Source organism: Amphibalanus amphitrite, unplaced genomic scaffold (genome assembly GCF_019059575.1).
Source record: "Amphibalanus amphitrite isolate SeventyFive unplaced genomic scaffold, NRLGWU_Aamphi_draft 001859F_arrow, whole genome shotgun sequence".
In the NCBI taxonomy this organism is placed as follows: domain Eukaryota; kingdom Metazoa; phylum Arthropoda; class Thecostraca; order Balanomorpha; family Balanidae; genus Amphibalanus; species Amphibalanus amphitrite.
The window spans coordinates 46,466-64,057 of NW_024883352.1; the positions used below are offsets into that span (position 1 = coordinate 46,466).

The 17,592-nt window shown below is 46.1% G+C and overlaps 1 protein-coding gene across 1 annotated transcript in view; it reads right to left on the reverse strand.

Moving 5' to 3' along the window:
* The window catches only part of LOC122375520 (proto-oncogene tyrosine-protein kinase receptor Ret-like), a gene marked incomplete at its 5' end in the record, with an annotated part of 34,358 nt that extends 17,753 nt beyond the window's left edge, over positions 1 to 16,605 (reverse strand). The window contains 4 exons of the mRNA XM_043354975.1: positions 9,029 to 9,158; positions 10,122 to 10,257; positions 13,082 to 13,271; positions 16,491 to 16,605. Coding sequence (XP_043210910.1) covers positions 9,029 to 9,158; positions 10,122 to 10,257; positions 13,082 to 13,271; positions 16,491 to 16,605 — 571 coding nt within the window. The remainder of the gene's footprint in view (positions 1 to 9,028; positions 9,159 to 10,121; positions 10,258 to 13,081; positions 13,272 to 16,490) is intronic.
* Positions 16,606 to 17,592: the final 987 nt, after the last annotated feature.

Here is a 17,592-nt window from a genome sequence, read left to right on the forward strand (position 1 = left end):
CGGTACACGTTCAGAAAACTACATGTAGTCGCAATACCAGCGCAACGAACCAAAATTCGACTCCAACGAAAAACCCGCAAACCTCGCAGAACTCGCAGACCTCGCAGTGAGGAAAATCGAAAGTTGACTCAAAATCAATTTTTGGAATGCGATGCAAGGTCGCTCGCAAGCTAACTGCAGACTCGGTTGTTAGATGGTATAGTGTGGGTCACTCAACTTAGATTGTATTAGGGATTTGATTTTGAAGAAACCCGAAAACCCAAAAACTCGCAACCCGCATGCGAGATCCAGTGTGGGGCGGCCTTAAGAACCGGAATCAAGGGGCGAGTGTGAGCGATAGTTCAAAGGTCACCGATTGTCTCTCGTCGCCAAAATGGCGGCCGCGGTGCAGATCCCATCAGGCTCGTTACGGTAGGCGCTGTGAAGCTCTCAGAATCCGCTCGCTGCTTGTCCCCAGAGTCCCGGTCCGGGAAGGAGCATGTCTAGACTCCGATATTACCCCAGACGTGACAGAGCTGTACTGAAAATTCACCCCGAGTCAGATAGTACCTACCGTAATCCACGTTTTGTCAATGTGGGACGTCTCACATTTTATCTATCAGACGACGCTGGATGAGTGTCATTATGTACTGTCATAATTAAACCAGATCGCTGATAATTAAACCGGTGTGAGCCAGTTTCCTATGTCTTTCCACCACATCGGTTCAAATCAAGATCGGATCTCTAAATCGGGCCTCCGAAATACACCGGGTTTCCGCGCGGCCTCGTAGTCGGGAACAAACGAGACAGCAGAACAGCATCTTCATTGCAACTGAACCATCGCTGCCATTTCTGAGCTCCTCAACAAGGTGCGACTAAGCGGTACTTATGTCGCAGCCACACAACCACTCGAAACACGTCCGCTCTTATATCGCCGCCAGATGACGTCACTGGAGTTTAGTGACGTCACTGGGGCAGCGGCGGAAGCAGTAGGCGGGCGCAGTCGCCTCCACTGAAGCCGAGAAGAAGCCTGTTTGGACGCGAATGAAATCACCTACTGGTCGCGACATTTGACCTCACTGGCTCGAGTAAGACCCGAAGGCGGAAGGCGGGGGCGATGGAAGCCATTTGTGCAGCAGTGTTCAACTGTTCAGTTGCTGGACTGCAGAAATGTCTACTTTTCCTGGTAAGGAAACAGGAGCAATTAGGGCGAGATATAACAGAGCAGTGCAGATATGGGCGTTATTAATGTTGTTATAGTTCGTTTTTCTTAAGTTTGCCCCTCACTGTAATCGTCTTTTTGAACACAGCACGATAATTGCTAGCTGAATTACTGAGAAAACTGGTTGGCGCACATTGCATTGTAGATATGAATAAAATTTTCAAAATAAGTTTTGAACACCGACGATTTAACGTTATGTTATGCGCCGTGCAATTTATTTATTAGTTCAGACATAATTCCTGAGAAGTCGTCTATCCCTGTGGGGCTGTAGGTATTGGCAAATACGAGCTACGAGTCTGTGAAATAGTAAATAAATTTTATGAAATTGATCGTCTGTCAAATCTGGTCAAAGCAATGTGCGCACGGACGTATAAATAAACTGGACTGACGATCCCAATGGACCTCCTATGGAAGATAGTGAAGCCGACAAGGCGCCATTTTACGTTGCCAAAAACCCGTGCTCTGAAAGGTCTACGAACCATTACAATTGGAATTGCGTCTAAACGGATGATCGGATCGAGATGCTGGTGGTACCGTTCGATGGGTAATGCTTTGAGGCAGGTGATGATGCATGACACAGGTCATTCGGTGTCACGTGGCGCGTGCCACGTGCCGACAACGTCGGGAAGGGCAAAAACCTTTAAGCGACGCTCCAAATTAAACGGTGGACGCCGGACGGCACAGGTGCCAAATTCACAGGTCACATGTCCCGGTGTTTGACCATTACCATATGGTATGCTCGGCAGCAGGGGGTGCGGAATGCACGCGCCAGGGGCGAAAAACATGTTTTGAGGATGCATCCTCCGATTCCGGAAAACCTTGACCTAGGCACACCAAATTTGGCACACTGACACTACTGGACGAGCGCTTTAAGGCGCTGTGCAAATAGGTGTGCTGGGGTACACGGTGCACGTGCTGTGCACGTGCAAACCTTTTGATGTTGCACTCTGTGTCACATATACGGGCAGAGCGGGTAGCGCTAGCAAGCTCAAAATGCCAAATTTACACAGGCCACCCAGAATGCATTCCAGCATAGTTATTGAGCATATCTATCTCCTGGTGGACCCCAAAGGTGCGCTCTGCACGTGCAAAAAATTATCCGCGCCGGGCGGTGGGGATGCTTGGACACCCCATGTAGGTTTATGTAAATATCTCGAAAACGGCGTTGTGGAGCGCCGCCGTTTTTAGCACACCCTTTCATGAATCTTTTTCACACATGCTGCATAACTTTCAGACCCAGGTCACTCAAGGTTAGGTCACCAGGTTACGTCCAAGTTGCCTTACCTTAGGAAAAGTTATAATGCCCGTCATAGCTACACAGACTGAACAATCGGTCTAAAACGTTGGCCTATAGTCGATGGTCGATAGTCGATGGTCGATGGCCACCTATGGTCGATGATGACGACAACAACAACGTTCGTCGGTCCCCCTGGTCGGCTCACCATTTAGGTGCTGATCCATTTGAAAATGGGAGATGATATCACTTTTGCCTACTCCAGTAGGTACCCATCACCCTCACGTGAGGCAAAGGACACAAAACATAGACGAGCGGTGTCGCCTGAAGAAGTTCGTTTTGTGCTGGCAATAGCTAGTACCACAGTTTGATAAACAAATCACCAATTATCTCAAAGCAAGAATTGAGAGTAACCGCAGATTGTTTGATACGGTCTTTTAAACGGCAAACCATTTCTTTTGTCAAATTCGGGCTCCAAAACTTTTAGCTACCCAGCGGCCAGCAACGCAAATTTACGCTACCATCGCCCGATAGCGCAGCATAGGCATCTTTGTTTCCACGTTGTTTGCGCCTGTAGTGATACTGTACCGCAATAACCAAATTATCTTCGTCTTTCACCCATAGATGGCAGTAGCAGAGCGCCTGCATCTATGGTGTGCCGCAGTGCTTTTACAATACGAACTGAGCATTGAGCAAGCGCGGTGTAATACGATTATGTGGTGGCCTGGACCGGTGACCGCGGCCAAGAAGAAATGGCTCCAACTTGACTGAGGAGCGGTAAATCAGCATCTGATATTAAGTTATTATTACGAGACCATGTTTGGCCGGAATCGTGATTCGGCGTACGTCGGCGCGCACTAGCAGCGCGTTTGCTGTCTTTTCGTGGTTTCAAGCGTTCAAACATGTGATGTGATGTTGGTCACTTGCAATATGGTGATTGGTGGGTGTCAAGGTCACGGGAAAATTAGGTCAAGGTCACTGACCTTTAATGACCTTGGTTCACCTTTTCGAGTTTTACATGTTTCTTGGACAGTTTTTGGAGCTGATTTGATTTCGAATTTAGCATTCAGTTCAACATTTAAGAAGTTATAGTTTTAGTGCATTCGTAACATGTTACGACGCCATCAGTGGTGGTGGACACCTACTATGGATAAGCTACTTTACTATGGATAAGATACTTTACTATGGATAAGATACTTTACGTATACCTATATGGTGCTCTTAATAATCGCCGCCAACGTTTTAGACCGATTGTTCAGTCTGTGTAGCTATGACGGGCATTATAACTTTTCCTAAGGTAAGGCCACTTGGACGTAACCTGGTGACCTAACCTTGAGTGACCTGGGCCTGAAAGTTATGCAGCATGCGTGAAAAAGATGCATGAAAGGGTGTGCTAAAAACGGCGGCGCTCCACAACGCCGTTTTCGAGATATATTTACATAAACCTACATGGGGTGTCCAAGCATCCCCACCGCCCGGCGCGGATAATTTTTTGCACGTGCAGAGCGCACCTTTGGGGTCCACCAGGAGATAGGTATGCTCAATAACTATACTGGAATGCATTCTGGGTGGCCTGTGTAAATTTGGCACTTTGAGCTTGCCAGCGCTACCCGCCCTACCCGCATGTGTGACACAGAGTGCAACATCAAAAGGTTTGCACGTGCACAGCACGTGCACCGTGTACCCAAGCACGCCTATTTATACAGCACCTTAAAGCGCGTGTCCATCAGTGTCAGTGTACCAAATTTGGTGTGCCTAGGTCAAGGTTTTCCGGAATCGGAGGATGCATCCTCAAAACATGTTTTTCGCCCCTGGCGCGTGCATTCCGCACCCCCTGCTGCCGAGCATACCATATGGTAATGGTCAAACACCGGGACATGTGACCTGTGAATTTGGCACCTGTGCCGTCCACGGTTTAATTTGGAGCGTCGCTTAAAGGTTTTTGCCCTTCCCGACTTTGTCGGCACGTGGCACGCGCTACGTGACACCGAATGACCTGTGTCATGCATCATCACCTGCCTCAAAGCATTACCCATCGAACGGTACCACCAGCATCTCGATCCGATCATCCGTTCATAGACGCAATTCCAATTGTAATGCTTCGATGACCTTTCAGAGCATGGGTTTTTGGCAACGTAAAATGGCGCCTTGTCGGCTTCACCTAAATGGAGGTGGTTGCGGGTCCAGTTTAATTATACGTCCGTGAATGTGCGCCAACCAGTTTTCTCAGTAATTCAGCTAGCAATGCTCGTGCTGTGTTCAAAAAGACGTTTACAGTGAGGGGCAAACTTAACCCTCTAGTGCCCCCGGTATCATATCTGTAAGTCAATTTGCAGAAAATTCGCCTGCTAATCATAGAGGTGAAAATTGTTGAAAACCCTGCTGTATCAGAAGTGGTACGTCTTGGCAACCACCTGGTGGCAAAATTTTTAAGTAATGATTTCTCAGTTTCCCACCAGGTGATTTTGAAGAGGGTCAGTTTGTCCTTTGCCGAAAATCAAATTGAGATGCAAGTGTAAATTTAAGCATTTTGAAAACAAAAAATTAGTTATTTGGAAAGAAACTTGGTATACTGTGAGACAAATGTTCAACATGTATCATAGTATGTTGCAAAACATCGCAACTTTTTCAGGGTCAAAGATATGGACCCCTATTTTTGGGGATACTAGATATGATACAGTGGGCATAGCACTCCAATATTTTCTATGAAATTTTTGCCGCTGCAACATACGGTGTGCCAATACCATAGTATTCTCAGGTGATAAGCATTGCAATGGCCTGTGAGTCATTGCAAATGACGATGGTACCTACAAGATGCATAAATTTGTGAAGTTCGCACATCTTGCGCCAGATAACTCTATTTCGCTCCAGACTTAAAATGTCATAACGATATTGGTACGCTTATGCCGCCTCTCATCCTTGTCAATCTTCCAACATCTAGCTTTCCATGAGTGGCCTTACATGCCTCATACATTTCGACTTTTCTAACGCTCATAGGAATATGGTTTTGCAACTGTTTGACGATGACAATAGTGAACTTTTTGATCTGCAGGACACTAGCAGACCATATCTTCTAAAACCACGTTAGGAATGACATGCTATCGATGACAAGCTTGTTGATTTCAAGGAACGATCATCCGTGCGAGCATTTACAAGAGACCGCGTGAAACTGTATACTCGTGAAACCAAAAATTGAGACTTGATGTTAGGGACAGGAGGATTCAGCGGTCTCTTGCACAATTTCGATATTCCAACAGGGGTTGTGGACGGGCTTATTTATGTCTTGTGGGTCTATGTGTTAGCTGGGCATGGCTGAAGACTTGCATTAGCAGCCAGCCAGCATTTTTCATTCATATTGGAGAACGACTCACAATTTGTTTGCGATTCAAATCTCCTCCGTTCATCCCAGTAGTAAGAGATTGAATGTGGAGTGGAAAACTATATCGTCATCTTCAGAGGAAGCTGGCTAAACGGGCTCGCCATGAAGACAGACTCCGGACCGAAGGCCGTGGTTCCTTTGATTTCCTATCTAAGAAGTAGGCAACCATGCACTGCTGCCAGGTTCCAGTAGGTGCCTGACACCTGGCAAGCATTTTCACTGCCAGGTATGTCATTTGTTGTCATATATTGACATAGACCGCCAACTGTGGTAGCTGAGGGCCACTGAACAAAAAGGATTTATAGGTACTAAAACATGGATACTACTTTTGTACTGACCACAAGAATAAAAGTTAAAGTGCGGCATTGCGTAATGCGTATGCTCACCTCCATATGAGGTCAATGAATATTGTGCAAGTTCCTGCCGATCGGTGCACAGTTACCTGTACCTTTGTTGTCTGACACGTACAACGGTTATTGCACTGGCCAGTGCGCGGCTGTTATACTGGCGCCGATGACATCAGGACCGCACGACCAGTCAAAGTACTAACTGACGATTCACAGGCTGAGAGTTTCAGTCACCCGAGATTGTCCGGCTATCATGAAGATAAACCAACATCGTCTTTGGCATTGATTCCGGTCCGTCGGCAGGCTGTCCAGCATTTTGCATCAGAACTGCTTCACTTCAACCACTTACCACGAGCCAACTGTAATGTCTTCATTTCTATATCAAGTATGCATAACGCATCTACGTTTGAGAAGCACGGCCCAAATGTCTGAATTATGAAAAAATTGCACAAGTGCAACGCGCTCTATCGTGGAAATTGAAGGAATAGAAGGCACTCGCAAATAGATGCCTATGATTAGCGTTGTTCCCTAAGCACCGACTGAAAGGACATTTTGATACAAGAAGGATGCCGATGAAATATTAAGAAAATGTTCTGATAAAAAGTGAACAGTAAAGGATGTCTTGTTGGCATTTTACACATTTTATCTGCCACTTTTATCACTGCAATTTTTAATAATATATATTTTCTCATCTATGTCTTCACTTCCTTCTGTTTGGTCTGATACCACTAAAAATTACCAAGTGGAATGCCCAATGTATCATATTTGATACAAAATTTATTTCCGAAATTTGAACTGCGAAAAAATATTTGACTCCAGATTTCGAACAAGGGACCCAAAATGAATCATATGTCACAAGGTGCTAATTTTAGGAACCGTGGAACTATGTGTGGGCATTAGAGGGTTAAGAAAAACGAGCTATAGTTATTAATGTGCTTCATTATTGGCATTCATAAATGGCCGACAAACCTGGGAAAACTTTTTTGCTTAACGAGTTTAACACACCCACCATTAATCGTTGTCATTAACCCTCGCCCGCACATGCCATTTTCCCATCCTAGAACGCACATGGGGGGGGGGGGGGGGGGGTTGCCACCCCCCCCGCGCCATTTCGTTCCTGTTGGAGATAGAGCTTAGCAGTAAAGACCAAAAAGATTCTTTGGGAAGAGACGAATCCAATGATACCCAGTTTTACCTTCTCAGGTCAGTCATTGACCTTCCAGGTCAGGTCAAACTTAAAAATGTTGCTGTTTTGGGTCACCGTTGGATATCAAGTGCGCTGCTTATCAAATACCGATGACGATGCTGTTTTCTGGTGCCAAGCCAGCTAGAACCTCTTTGTCACACTATCCGACCATAATTTTGCTGCTGAGGTCATTTCAGGTCAAGTTATGTCAAGGTCAATTATATGTGTTTGTATGTCTGTGTGTGTCTGTGTGTATACTGATGTGTGCACCGATTGTTTTTGGGTCCATATCACATGAAATCATGATCTGAGAAGCGTTTACCAAAAATGCAGTCAAAAAAACTTCACAAAAAGTAAATTCAGCTTGCCTAAAACGCAATTATCTAAGATGACCTAGGTTGACCTTGACCCTGACCTTGACCCCTGTACATCGTCGAACAACATGTTCCATGATAGGTGGGAGGTAAGACTGGCAAAAAAGGCCGAAATCAGGGTGTCAAAAGCTCACAAGGCCCATGGCAAACGCAAGATGTTGAGAATTGGCCATTTGGGTCATGACATGACCTGAAAAACAAGGTCATATCTCCGAAACCAAAGGTCACAGAAACTTGAAATTTTCAGTGGACATCAAGAAAGGATAGACGAGCAGCTATACGAAAAATCAGCCTTCTAGCTCTAAAAATGTTGAGTGCAGAGCAGAAAGACTGCCTGGGGGGGGGGTGGCAACCACCCCCCCATGTGCGGGCGAGGGTTAAATAAAATTCATTTTAGTGATCATAGGCGCGGGAGCCGGGGGGGGGGGAGGGCAGTCGGGTGCAGCTTGCTCCCTCCCCTCAACTCTGGGGCTGTGGGGGCGGTGCCCCCACAACTTTGAGACAGAATACCACACTTTTTTGCAAATGTTTTCTTTTTGTTGAAAATGCCAAAGGATGAAAAATAAGTGGCCTAAAACCGGTGAGAAAACTAGATTTGGGGGTACCCTAGGTTGATCTCTATTATGGTGTGCCCCCTCCCCCCCAGTCTGAAAGTAGTTCCAGCGCCCCTGCTAGTAATTGACGAAAAAAAGGCGCAGCCTTTCGCTAATTTAACGCTCCAAAGCAATTTCGTGACGTGCCCAGGGCCCTCAATTACTAAAAGGTGATATGTCTTCCTGTTTTTGTCCTTTACTTTGATGATTTTGTATGAGCTCGTTCGTAAGCTAAAAGCAGGGCACCTTCCTATAGGTCAAGGCTAAGTTGCTAAACGCCAAAGTACTCTCGTAGCAGTGCGCTATTTTACCGGCCAGCTCTCGCCTCCTAAGCCTGGATCTAAATCAATGAACTATAAACAGCCCCCTGTGCTGCAGTAAATGCTCTCACAGTCTGAGCCCCGTGGCAGAGTTGAAATACATCAGGCTACCGTAAACCGAGTCCGATATTGCTATCACAGGACATATTTCATTCACTATCCTGTTATAGTTTCTATGACTTGAAGTAGTAACAATGCCAACTCATACTTCTGGCAACATCAAACTATAAAAAATGCAAGGCATTGATAGCATTAAGTTGTAACTTGTAACGTTGGTCAAATAAAGAACAGGTCAAAGTACGGGAAACGAATATGAAATAGGGACTTCGACTGTCCTTCCATCAAAGTAGGAAATAAGGACGGTCAGAGACTTTTCCCGTATACTCCAACTCACCTCGCCCTTTGCTGGTCTTCTGATAGAGGCTGCCCTCGTAGATGTCGCGTGTGAGACCAAAGTCGGAGATCTTACAGACCTTGCCCTCTGCCAGAAGGACGTTACGGGCCGCCAGGTCACGGTGAACCAGCTGATGGTGAGAAAATGGGGGAGGGGTGATATTGGGGAGAGGGGTCAGACGAGGGGGAAGACATGTAAGAAAGTAAGAAAGGCGACAGGGTTGAAAAATGTAATAAGTTTGCGAACTGTGAAAAGGGATAATGTGAGAAAAGTGAGAGAGCAGTGAGCAAGAAAAGGCGAGAAAAGCGTTGGGAAGAGGGAAAGAGGAATGGAATGGAAAGGGAAATGGAAGGGAAGAGAAGTGGAGGGGAATGAAAAATGGATGACAGATGAGGGCATAGACTATAAGGCAAAACACCGGAGAGAAAGACGAACTGTACTGAGAACGAAAAAGAAAAAAAAAAACGTAAGAGGAAGTGCGAGGGAAAAATAGAGAAAACGCGATTAGAAAGTATACTTCGTCAATTATAACCAAAGCAATTTCATCAGCCCGTATTTCCCAGCGAACTTTGCAGCTATAATTATAGTTAGCAGCTCGCGAGTCCACTGCGCACGTGGCGACAATATTACATCAAACTACACAGCTAAAGTTACCGGCAAACACTTTCTTAGCTCATTTCAAGTACAAACTTTTGCTAATTGCTTGATCACTTTAATTATGCTAAAGTAGGAATGCCCGTCAATAGTTTCTCTGGCTACTTTGGCTTTCAGCGTGGCAGGCTAAATGTAAATCACAAATTCACAATTGGCAAGGCTAGACTGCTGATGTTACGCAAATCATCTGCTTACTGCTATGTGATTTCCTACCGTTTTACTAGGAAAACGGTAAAACTACCTACAGCGTTAACTGTCAATACGGCTACTGTTATGCTGACGATTTTATCAATTATCTCAGTTGTATAAACAAAGAAATGCACTCTTACAAACGATATCTGTAGCTATCGACCGTCGATCGCAATCTCGCTTGTAATGCCGTACAACGTTACTTGCAATCCAATACCAATCCCATCTCACTTTCCCGCCCCATTCTTACCTTCATTTCCACCAGGTAGGACATTCCTCGTGATATTTGCCACGCATAGCTGATAAGTTCTTTGGGTGTGATGGCACACGCGCTGTCTGTGTCACCGGACGCTAGCGTCGACTTACGGCTGTTACACAGGTATGTCCTGTGAATAGAGCAGCACAGCGTCAGATCGAGAACATGCGTGGCAGAGCAAGTATACTTTAGTGGGTGGGTAACAAATATAATCTGGGAAACGTATGAAGCAACCCAGTGTAAAGCGCCTGAATCAGCTGTGCACGTGTATTGATCTTGATCATTGCCAAATGTATATAGTTTGGAGAAAATCGAGATTAGCTGCGAGAATAATGATCTCGGGTATATTGAGCATTATATAAAGGCACGTGCATCACAAGCGGTTTCGCTTTTAACCCGCGCCCCACTGGGGTCTGTGTATAACACGCCCTACTGGGGGGGGGGGGCTATTCATAGCCCCCCCTCCTAACTCCGAAACTACTGGGCCGATCGTCAAAATTCAAACGGCGTCTGATAGCCCCGGAAAAACTGTCGAGCGAAACCTAATTTCATTGACCTCGAGGTCACCGATGACGTCACAGGTCAGGTCAAAGTAAAAATTATTAGCACTTTGGCTCGTTCACATTTTGGGCTCTGGCCGCCGTCTTACAAGTCAGATCAGGCTCATTTTTGGTTTCCATACTCGTGAACAGATGCTCTAGATACCTTGAGGGTACCAAACTTGTACTTTGATTTTCAGGTCAGGGTCAGGTCATCACAGGTCACGAAAATATTATATCATGCGTCGGTCACGTGACACATGTTTTATGGTCCATTTAGGCCATAGATTTCGAATTTGATGTCGTCTGTGTCATTCGAGGTCATTTTGAGTCGAATTTAGCTTAGGTCAGGTCACTTTCAGGTCAAAAAAGGTCAAATTTTGAAGTTAAAATTTTTCAACAAAAAAGGTGTCTATTAGATGCAGTTTGAGCTCAGGAACACGATGGTGCCATTTATATTGGTGTACGATGTCAAATACGTACTGAAAAATTGATTTGAAAAATTAATAATTGTGAATTTTTTGCAATAATGCGTATAACTTGGCCATTTTTGAAGATATTTAGCTAAAACTTGCTAGAGTTAGTCATAATCATGCGTTCTGTCACATATATTCCGGTTTTTTGGAAAAGTCAAAAACTTTTTGAAAAAAATGTAAAAATATAAATTTTGAATATTATTATATAAGATTTTCGAAATTTTCAAAATTTTGAAAATCCGAGATAGCAGTTTGGTAGCGCGGTCAATTCTGAGTCCTTTCATGCAAAGAAATTGGATCTAGCTTAAAAACTGAGCTCTTGGGAGCGATTGCCGTGGTTCAATGTTTTGCGTCGAAATCGGACGAACATGACGTCACTCTGACGTCATTTCCGGCCGACCTATGGTAGCTACGAAGTTCAAATTTTGACACAAGGTGTCAAATTGATGCAGCCGAAGGTACTGAAAGTTTGGCGTCGATCCGTCAAGCGGTTTGGAAGTTATTGCAGAAAAACGGGAGGGGGGGCTATAAATAGCCCCCCCCCCAGTGGGGCGCGGGTTAAATGAGTTCTTTCTCAGCCGTTTGCCAGACTACAGCTAGCGACTATTTACCGTCTAAATGAAGCCGAACAGACACATAAATCATTGCAATGGGTTCATAACCGTAACCATAACAATCATCTATGATAGTTCATTGGCAGTGGACGCTCACTCCTGATCTACTCCTTATAGAGTGACGCACACAAAACGGGCCTCTTCATCGTTATACGAATCCCGATTTCATTTGTGATGCAAATTTCACAGAGGTAAGATAAAGGGATAGAGCTATTCATAAGGGATGTTACTCAATAAATCATATCTAACGTCATACGCTAAGCTCTAGCTTCTCATTCAAATGAATAAATGATTTAGGCATGAAACGGCATTGTTGAGCTCTTTTACCCACAAGACGTTTCAAACTATTTAAAGAGTGGAATTCATTTCGAATATGATACTGCAATGTCATAACAAGAAACTTAATAACTAAAACCACTCTTTAGCTACCGAGTATAACCGCTTTCAAGGCACACTTTTTAAACCGTCGCTACCGAATAATGAACATCCTGCTGTGTGTCTTGAGGGCGTACTTGCATATTCAAATAAGAATTCAGCATTCAATGTTTTCACAGGACAAAGAGCATTATTGAAGCTCAGAGTGGAATAAATGGTTCAAGACTAACGTCCTGTATGTAAACACCGCTACTTCATTACGCCTTAGACAGACCTTTGTAAGAAACCGCCTTTTACAATCCGCTTTGCACTAGTTTATACCGTTCTGGTAAATACCGAGCTGGCGCTTTTTGTTCGTGGAACTGAATGAATAAAACATTTGTGTGCAATTTAGCATTATAAATAGGCGATTTTTAATGCTTTATTACGCCTTTTGCACGATTCAGAGAGCAAAGCGTCTAAACAGCGTAAACTCGGATATTTTATGCTATCGCCAACTTTTCAACCAGACTCGCCTTGTTCAATATGGACGAAGCCTTGTTCAGTTCACAGTCGAATAGTCAACAATGCAAATTACAAACAAATTTCGAAGTGCATAATTCTAAAGCACTAAGCAGCAATGTTTTCAGGCAAACCCTAACGCGGTTACCAGGACCTATGTTCAATACACACATTGAAGTCCGGAAAGCAGCAATAATTCATAAATGAACAGGCATTGCAGGTGCACCAATTTGTTAGTCCAAAGGCTGCTTCAACCATTCAGGCTCATTTCGAGCAGTTAAAGCATTGAAGCATACATACAAGCTAATGGCAGCTTTTCGACCCAGTGTCTTCCAGGAACCCTAGTCCCTAAGAACCACCACATTATAGGTAAGTAAGTACACATAGCATTACATCCAACCGTCACTATTCTTCGTTTTATCCCACACCTCAACCTTCCCCCAACCCACCTCAGACAGCCGAGTTCCGCAAACTCCATGATGATGCAGACAGGTCCTCCGGGCCCCGTGCACGCCCCCAGCAGACGGATTACGTTGGGATGGTTGACCTCCTTCAGCAGATTGTACTCGGACAGCAGGTCCTGCAACTCGGCAGTGGTGCTGGAGGGCTTCAACATCTTCACCGCTACCTGGCGGCAACCTGGTGGGGCAGGGGAAAGAGTGGTGAGACAGGTGGATTGATTTGCCTCAGGAAGTGATGGAAGGGAAAAGTAACTAGTGAGCAAAATGGTTAAACGTTTATTGTGAAGATATGTAGGACTGCGTGGGAAGTTCCGAAACAAGGAAGAGCGCAGAAATTGCTTGCGGGGTAAAAGAAAAAGAATTAAAAGACTGACCGACAACAACAATACAACACTGACACGAGGCACACCGAACCTATACATGTTTTTGCACACACCACCTCCCACCCACCAAAAGAAACACAAACATAAATCTGGCCAGCATGCCAACCGGACTCGCCCCAAACCAAGCAGACCAACCCAAATCCTGGACAAGCCACCTGTCTCCTTTCCCGCCGTTTCTGTCAACACTAGAGAGTAGCGGTGGTGGGAAGCCGGGAAACACCCAGTGGTAGGTGACAGCTGACAGGTGACAGCCCACGACTGTCCAGGTGACAGGCGGCTGTGGCGGATCAACCTGCCAACATCCGCGGCCAAAACCAGCGACTGCCGAGGCCTGAGCTGACAGGTCACAGCCCCTGAGCTGACGGGGAGTCGGGCGTTACGAAACGCCAACAGAGGTGCAGGAGGCGTGGGGGGGGGGGAGGCAACATAAGCGTAGGGGTTGCTGAAATGCCTGGATAAGGATTGGTGGGTCTGCTAGTGATGGTCAGAAACGGGGAGGAGGAGGGTGGAAAGAAAAGATAAGGGGCGATGGAAGGGAGAGAGAAGGGAGAGAGAACGGAAAGAGAGAGAGAGAGAGAGAGGGAGAGAGAGAGAGAGAAGGAGAGAGAGAGAGAGAGGGAGAGAGAGAGAGAGACCGAGAGAGAGAGAGAGAGAGAGAGAGAGAGAGAGAGAGAGAGAGAGAGAGAGAGAGAGAGAGAGAGAGAGAGAGAGAGAGAGAGAGAGAGAGGCGGGGAGGCGAAAGCGAAAAGAAAAGCAAAAGGTGAGAACGTAGATCACGGCATTGGGACAAAGAATAACAGAAAAAAGTAAAATACGTGCAAATATTCACGAAATATTCTAACTTCTACGATAGGAAGTTTCGTTTTTCCAATCCATGGCGCAGCTAGACGCAGCCCAGGACAGGAAGCCGTGTCCATGCGATAACGCAGTACGCCAGCTGCGCCACAGTCTCATTGGCTCATTGCCGCTGTCGGTTCTGACGTCACACCCTCAAAAGTGGTCTCGTTACGTAGCAGGGCACTACGCTGTTCGCTAGAGCGGACCTCGTCCGTCTCCCAAGCTGTCCAGCACGGCACGGCCGGCCATTTTCGAGACTGTCCAAAGGCAGATGACTCGTTTTGAATGCGTCTTCTTGTCTTCGCCTGTATTCAATCTCCCGGTTAGACGGCACCGTGACGCCACATTGCACGAGGATGGATAAGAAAGGCGGCTCGGTGGTTGGCCATTTTCCAGCGGCCTCCAAGGTCTCAGAATAAATTTGACACTACAAATACTTTGAAATGTAAATTCAGCTTCCGGCTGGCGACATATCAATGGGGAGGGGCTGAGATAGGCCCAACATGAGAGGCAATCCAGGCCCGATTCAGAGTAAGACGGCTGGGCGGAATGATAGTGGACTACGATCGTCGCAGATAAGTGAAAGATCATTGCAGTGAGGAGGCTCCTTCATTCACCCGTAGCTTCTCGGATTTATTTAGTATTCACAGTCGACGGAAACACTGCATTAGAGCATATGAGTTTGTTCTGAGGTTTTGATCAGGCAGGAATCACACTGGTTAAATGGGTCCCAGCGTCTAAATGCGTCCTGTAAAACGGTGAGCTGCTTATCCGTCTACAAACGTCACGCTACGGCTAACCGGAAAGATTATTTTCTATTTTTAGACTTCTTTAGTCGCTCGATTTTCAGAGCTTTAACCCTCGCCGGCCGAGGGGGGGGGGGGCGGGTGCCGCCCCCCCATAGGGTTTTTTCGCGATAGCTCCGAACACGATGGCGATAGAAAGCTGAAACTTGGCATACCTGACCTTTGATCCAAGCCGCATCTTATGACACCAACCGCATTTTTGGGTCAGGTCAGGTCACTGACCTATGACGTCATAAGTGAACCTCTGCACGGTCTTCAGATGTCGCAACTTCGCAACGCCCTCACTGCCAGAGGAGATGTCACAGGGAAATGAAACTTGCAGGATCTAGTATCCATTATGAGTCTCACAACTTGTATATCTCGGATTTTTCCTAATGGTCATATGAGGTCAGGTCATTTTCGTGACCTCACCATTATAAGTCAATGGGGAAAAATTCAAACTGCTATTCTGGCGCCGGGAACGATCTCCAACTATCTCAAGCACACAGAATCGTGATTTGATGCACTCCTTGCAAGGTTAGATGCGTCACTTTTGCAATGTTGACCTTGCGTCGTCATCAAGGTCATATTAGTTTTTCGTCAATAACTCTTGATCAAATTGAGCTAGCGAGTCGGGAAAGCCACCAATGGACTCAGGAAGACCTGCCGAATCGAATGATATGCGACATGACCCCTTTCGACCAACTTCGTGACCTTAGGGTGCTGACCTGACCTTGACCTGAGGTCAACACCCCAAGTTGACCTGACCCGAACAAAAAGTATATCATTCGACGCGCCTGAGCGAGGCGAACACGATGCTGCCAAAATTGCGGCTCTGCGGCCATTTTTTGCGAAGTTATTCACCAAAAACTGAACCGTACCTTGGGGCACTTGACCTGACCTCAGAGGTCACCGGTTGACCTAGGACCTTAAATTCGGGTACCAATCTCTGCGTCTCGTAACGGCGCACACGCTCGTTTTTTCCGCGACGCGCTAGCTCCACCAGGGGCGAAACGGCGAGGGGGGGGGGTCGTACCCGCCCCCCCCTCGGCCGGCGCGTATGTAGAAAACCAATAGGTCCGGCGAGGGTTAAGAGGCCATTGAAACGTTTGTTGCTAGCTTTCAAGATAGCGATTCAGTAACTGCCTCGAAGCATGCAAGACATTTCAGAAAGATAGTGTTAAGTCATTCGAAGTTACTTCGTAGCATGCAAGTCATTTGAGAATGATTGTGCTAAATCAATGGCATTGTCATTGAACCTGTTCAGCGATTAGAGAACTCTTCAACCTTACTTTATACTACAACCCATGTCACATAAAACCTACATTCCATCGCATTTGATTCAGCCAACATTTATCAAGCATTTCTTCAGGCACTGAAACATCAACTCACCGGAATCACCAGCGATACCCATGGCCTGTCCTTTGAGCACCTTCCCAAACTCGCCCTCTCCAAGGAGTTCTCCCAGCACGAGCCTGCGCCGCGGAAACTCCCATTTGTCGTCCACCTGAGAACACGCAAACGGACGAAAGGGGGCGGTTTGAATAGTGTATTGGTTGGTTGATGCATGTGTTACAGTGGGATGTAGGTAATAGGTATGTGTATGTGTTACAGTGTGATATATGTGTTACAAAGCTGGCGAAAGAATGCATCCCTGAATAACTACTGGCACTACCTATAAAGCATAAACGAGCAGCCTTGTAAAAACTACGGGCGCAAGTAATTCATTAAACATATGATACAGGTCCGAAATGGAACATAATTTATACGATTAGATTAGTCTCGTGTCAATATAGTTGGTATTTCTGGCATTTTTTCGTCTCGAGCGGTGCGCGGGCTATATCATTCCGCTCAATATTTCGGTAAATCCATAAACTGTGCCATAAACACTGGCAGTGGCGCCGCTAATCTCGGTTAAATTAACAAATTATCAACCATTAGAACAGCTGAAGTCGTCTCATAAATAGGAGATTATAACCCAGCCAGTTCTCTCGTTATAGCACCGAGGGAGCCCCAACTTCTGATGAACTTTTAATGAAACGCCAGCCCACAACGCCGCCACCAAAAAGCTAAATCAGGCTATGTGTGCCACTTTACAGAGCGCCGCCGATGCATATCTTTCCGTTCTTTAATGCACATCGCTAGCCTTATTAGGGAAGAGACACCGGTTGCCATGACGACGCCATAACAGGCCTCGGCGCGTGCCACATCGCCAAACAGACCGTCGCCGGGCGGACCTTCAACGGCGCATCTATTATTCACACCGGTATCAGCTACCTGTGTCGACTTTCGTGACGACGGGTCGGAGCTCTGCAGCCTTTCAGGGCGAGCTCGTCTGTTTGAAAAACGATTTGGAGGCGGCGACCGTGACTGAACTGAGGATTTTCGTGAGTCACGGTATCATAAGAGACAAATGGCGTGAGGTAATTGGCGTGAGACAGTTCGTGAGACACCTCGTGATGCAGCTCGTGAGGCAGTTCACGGGGCAGCTGGA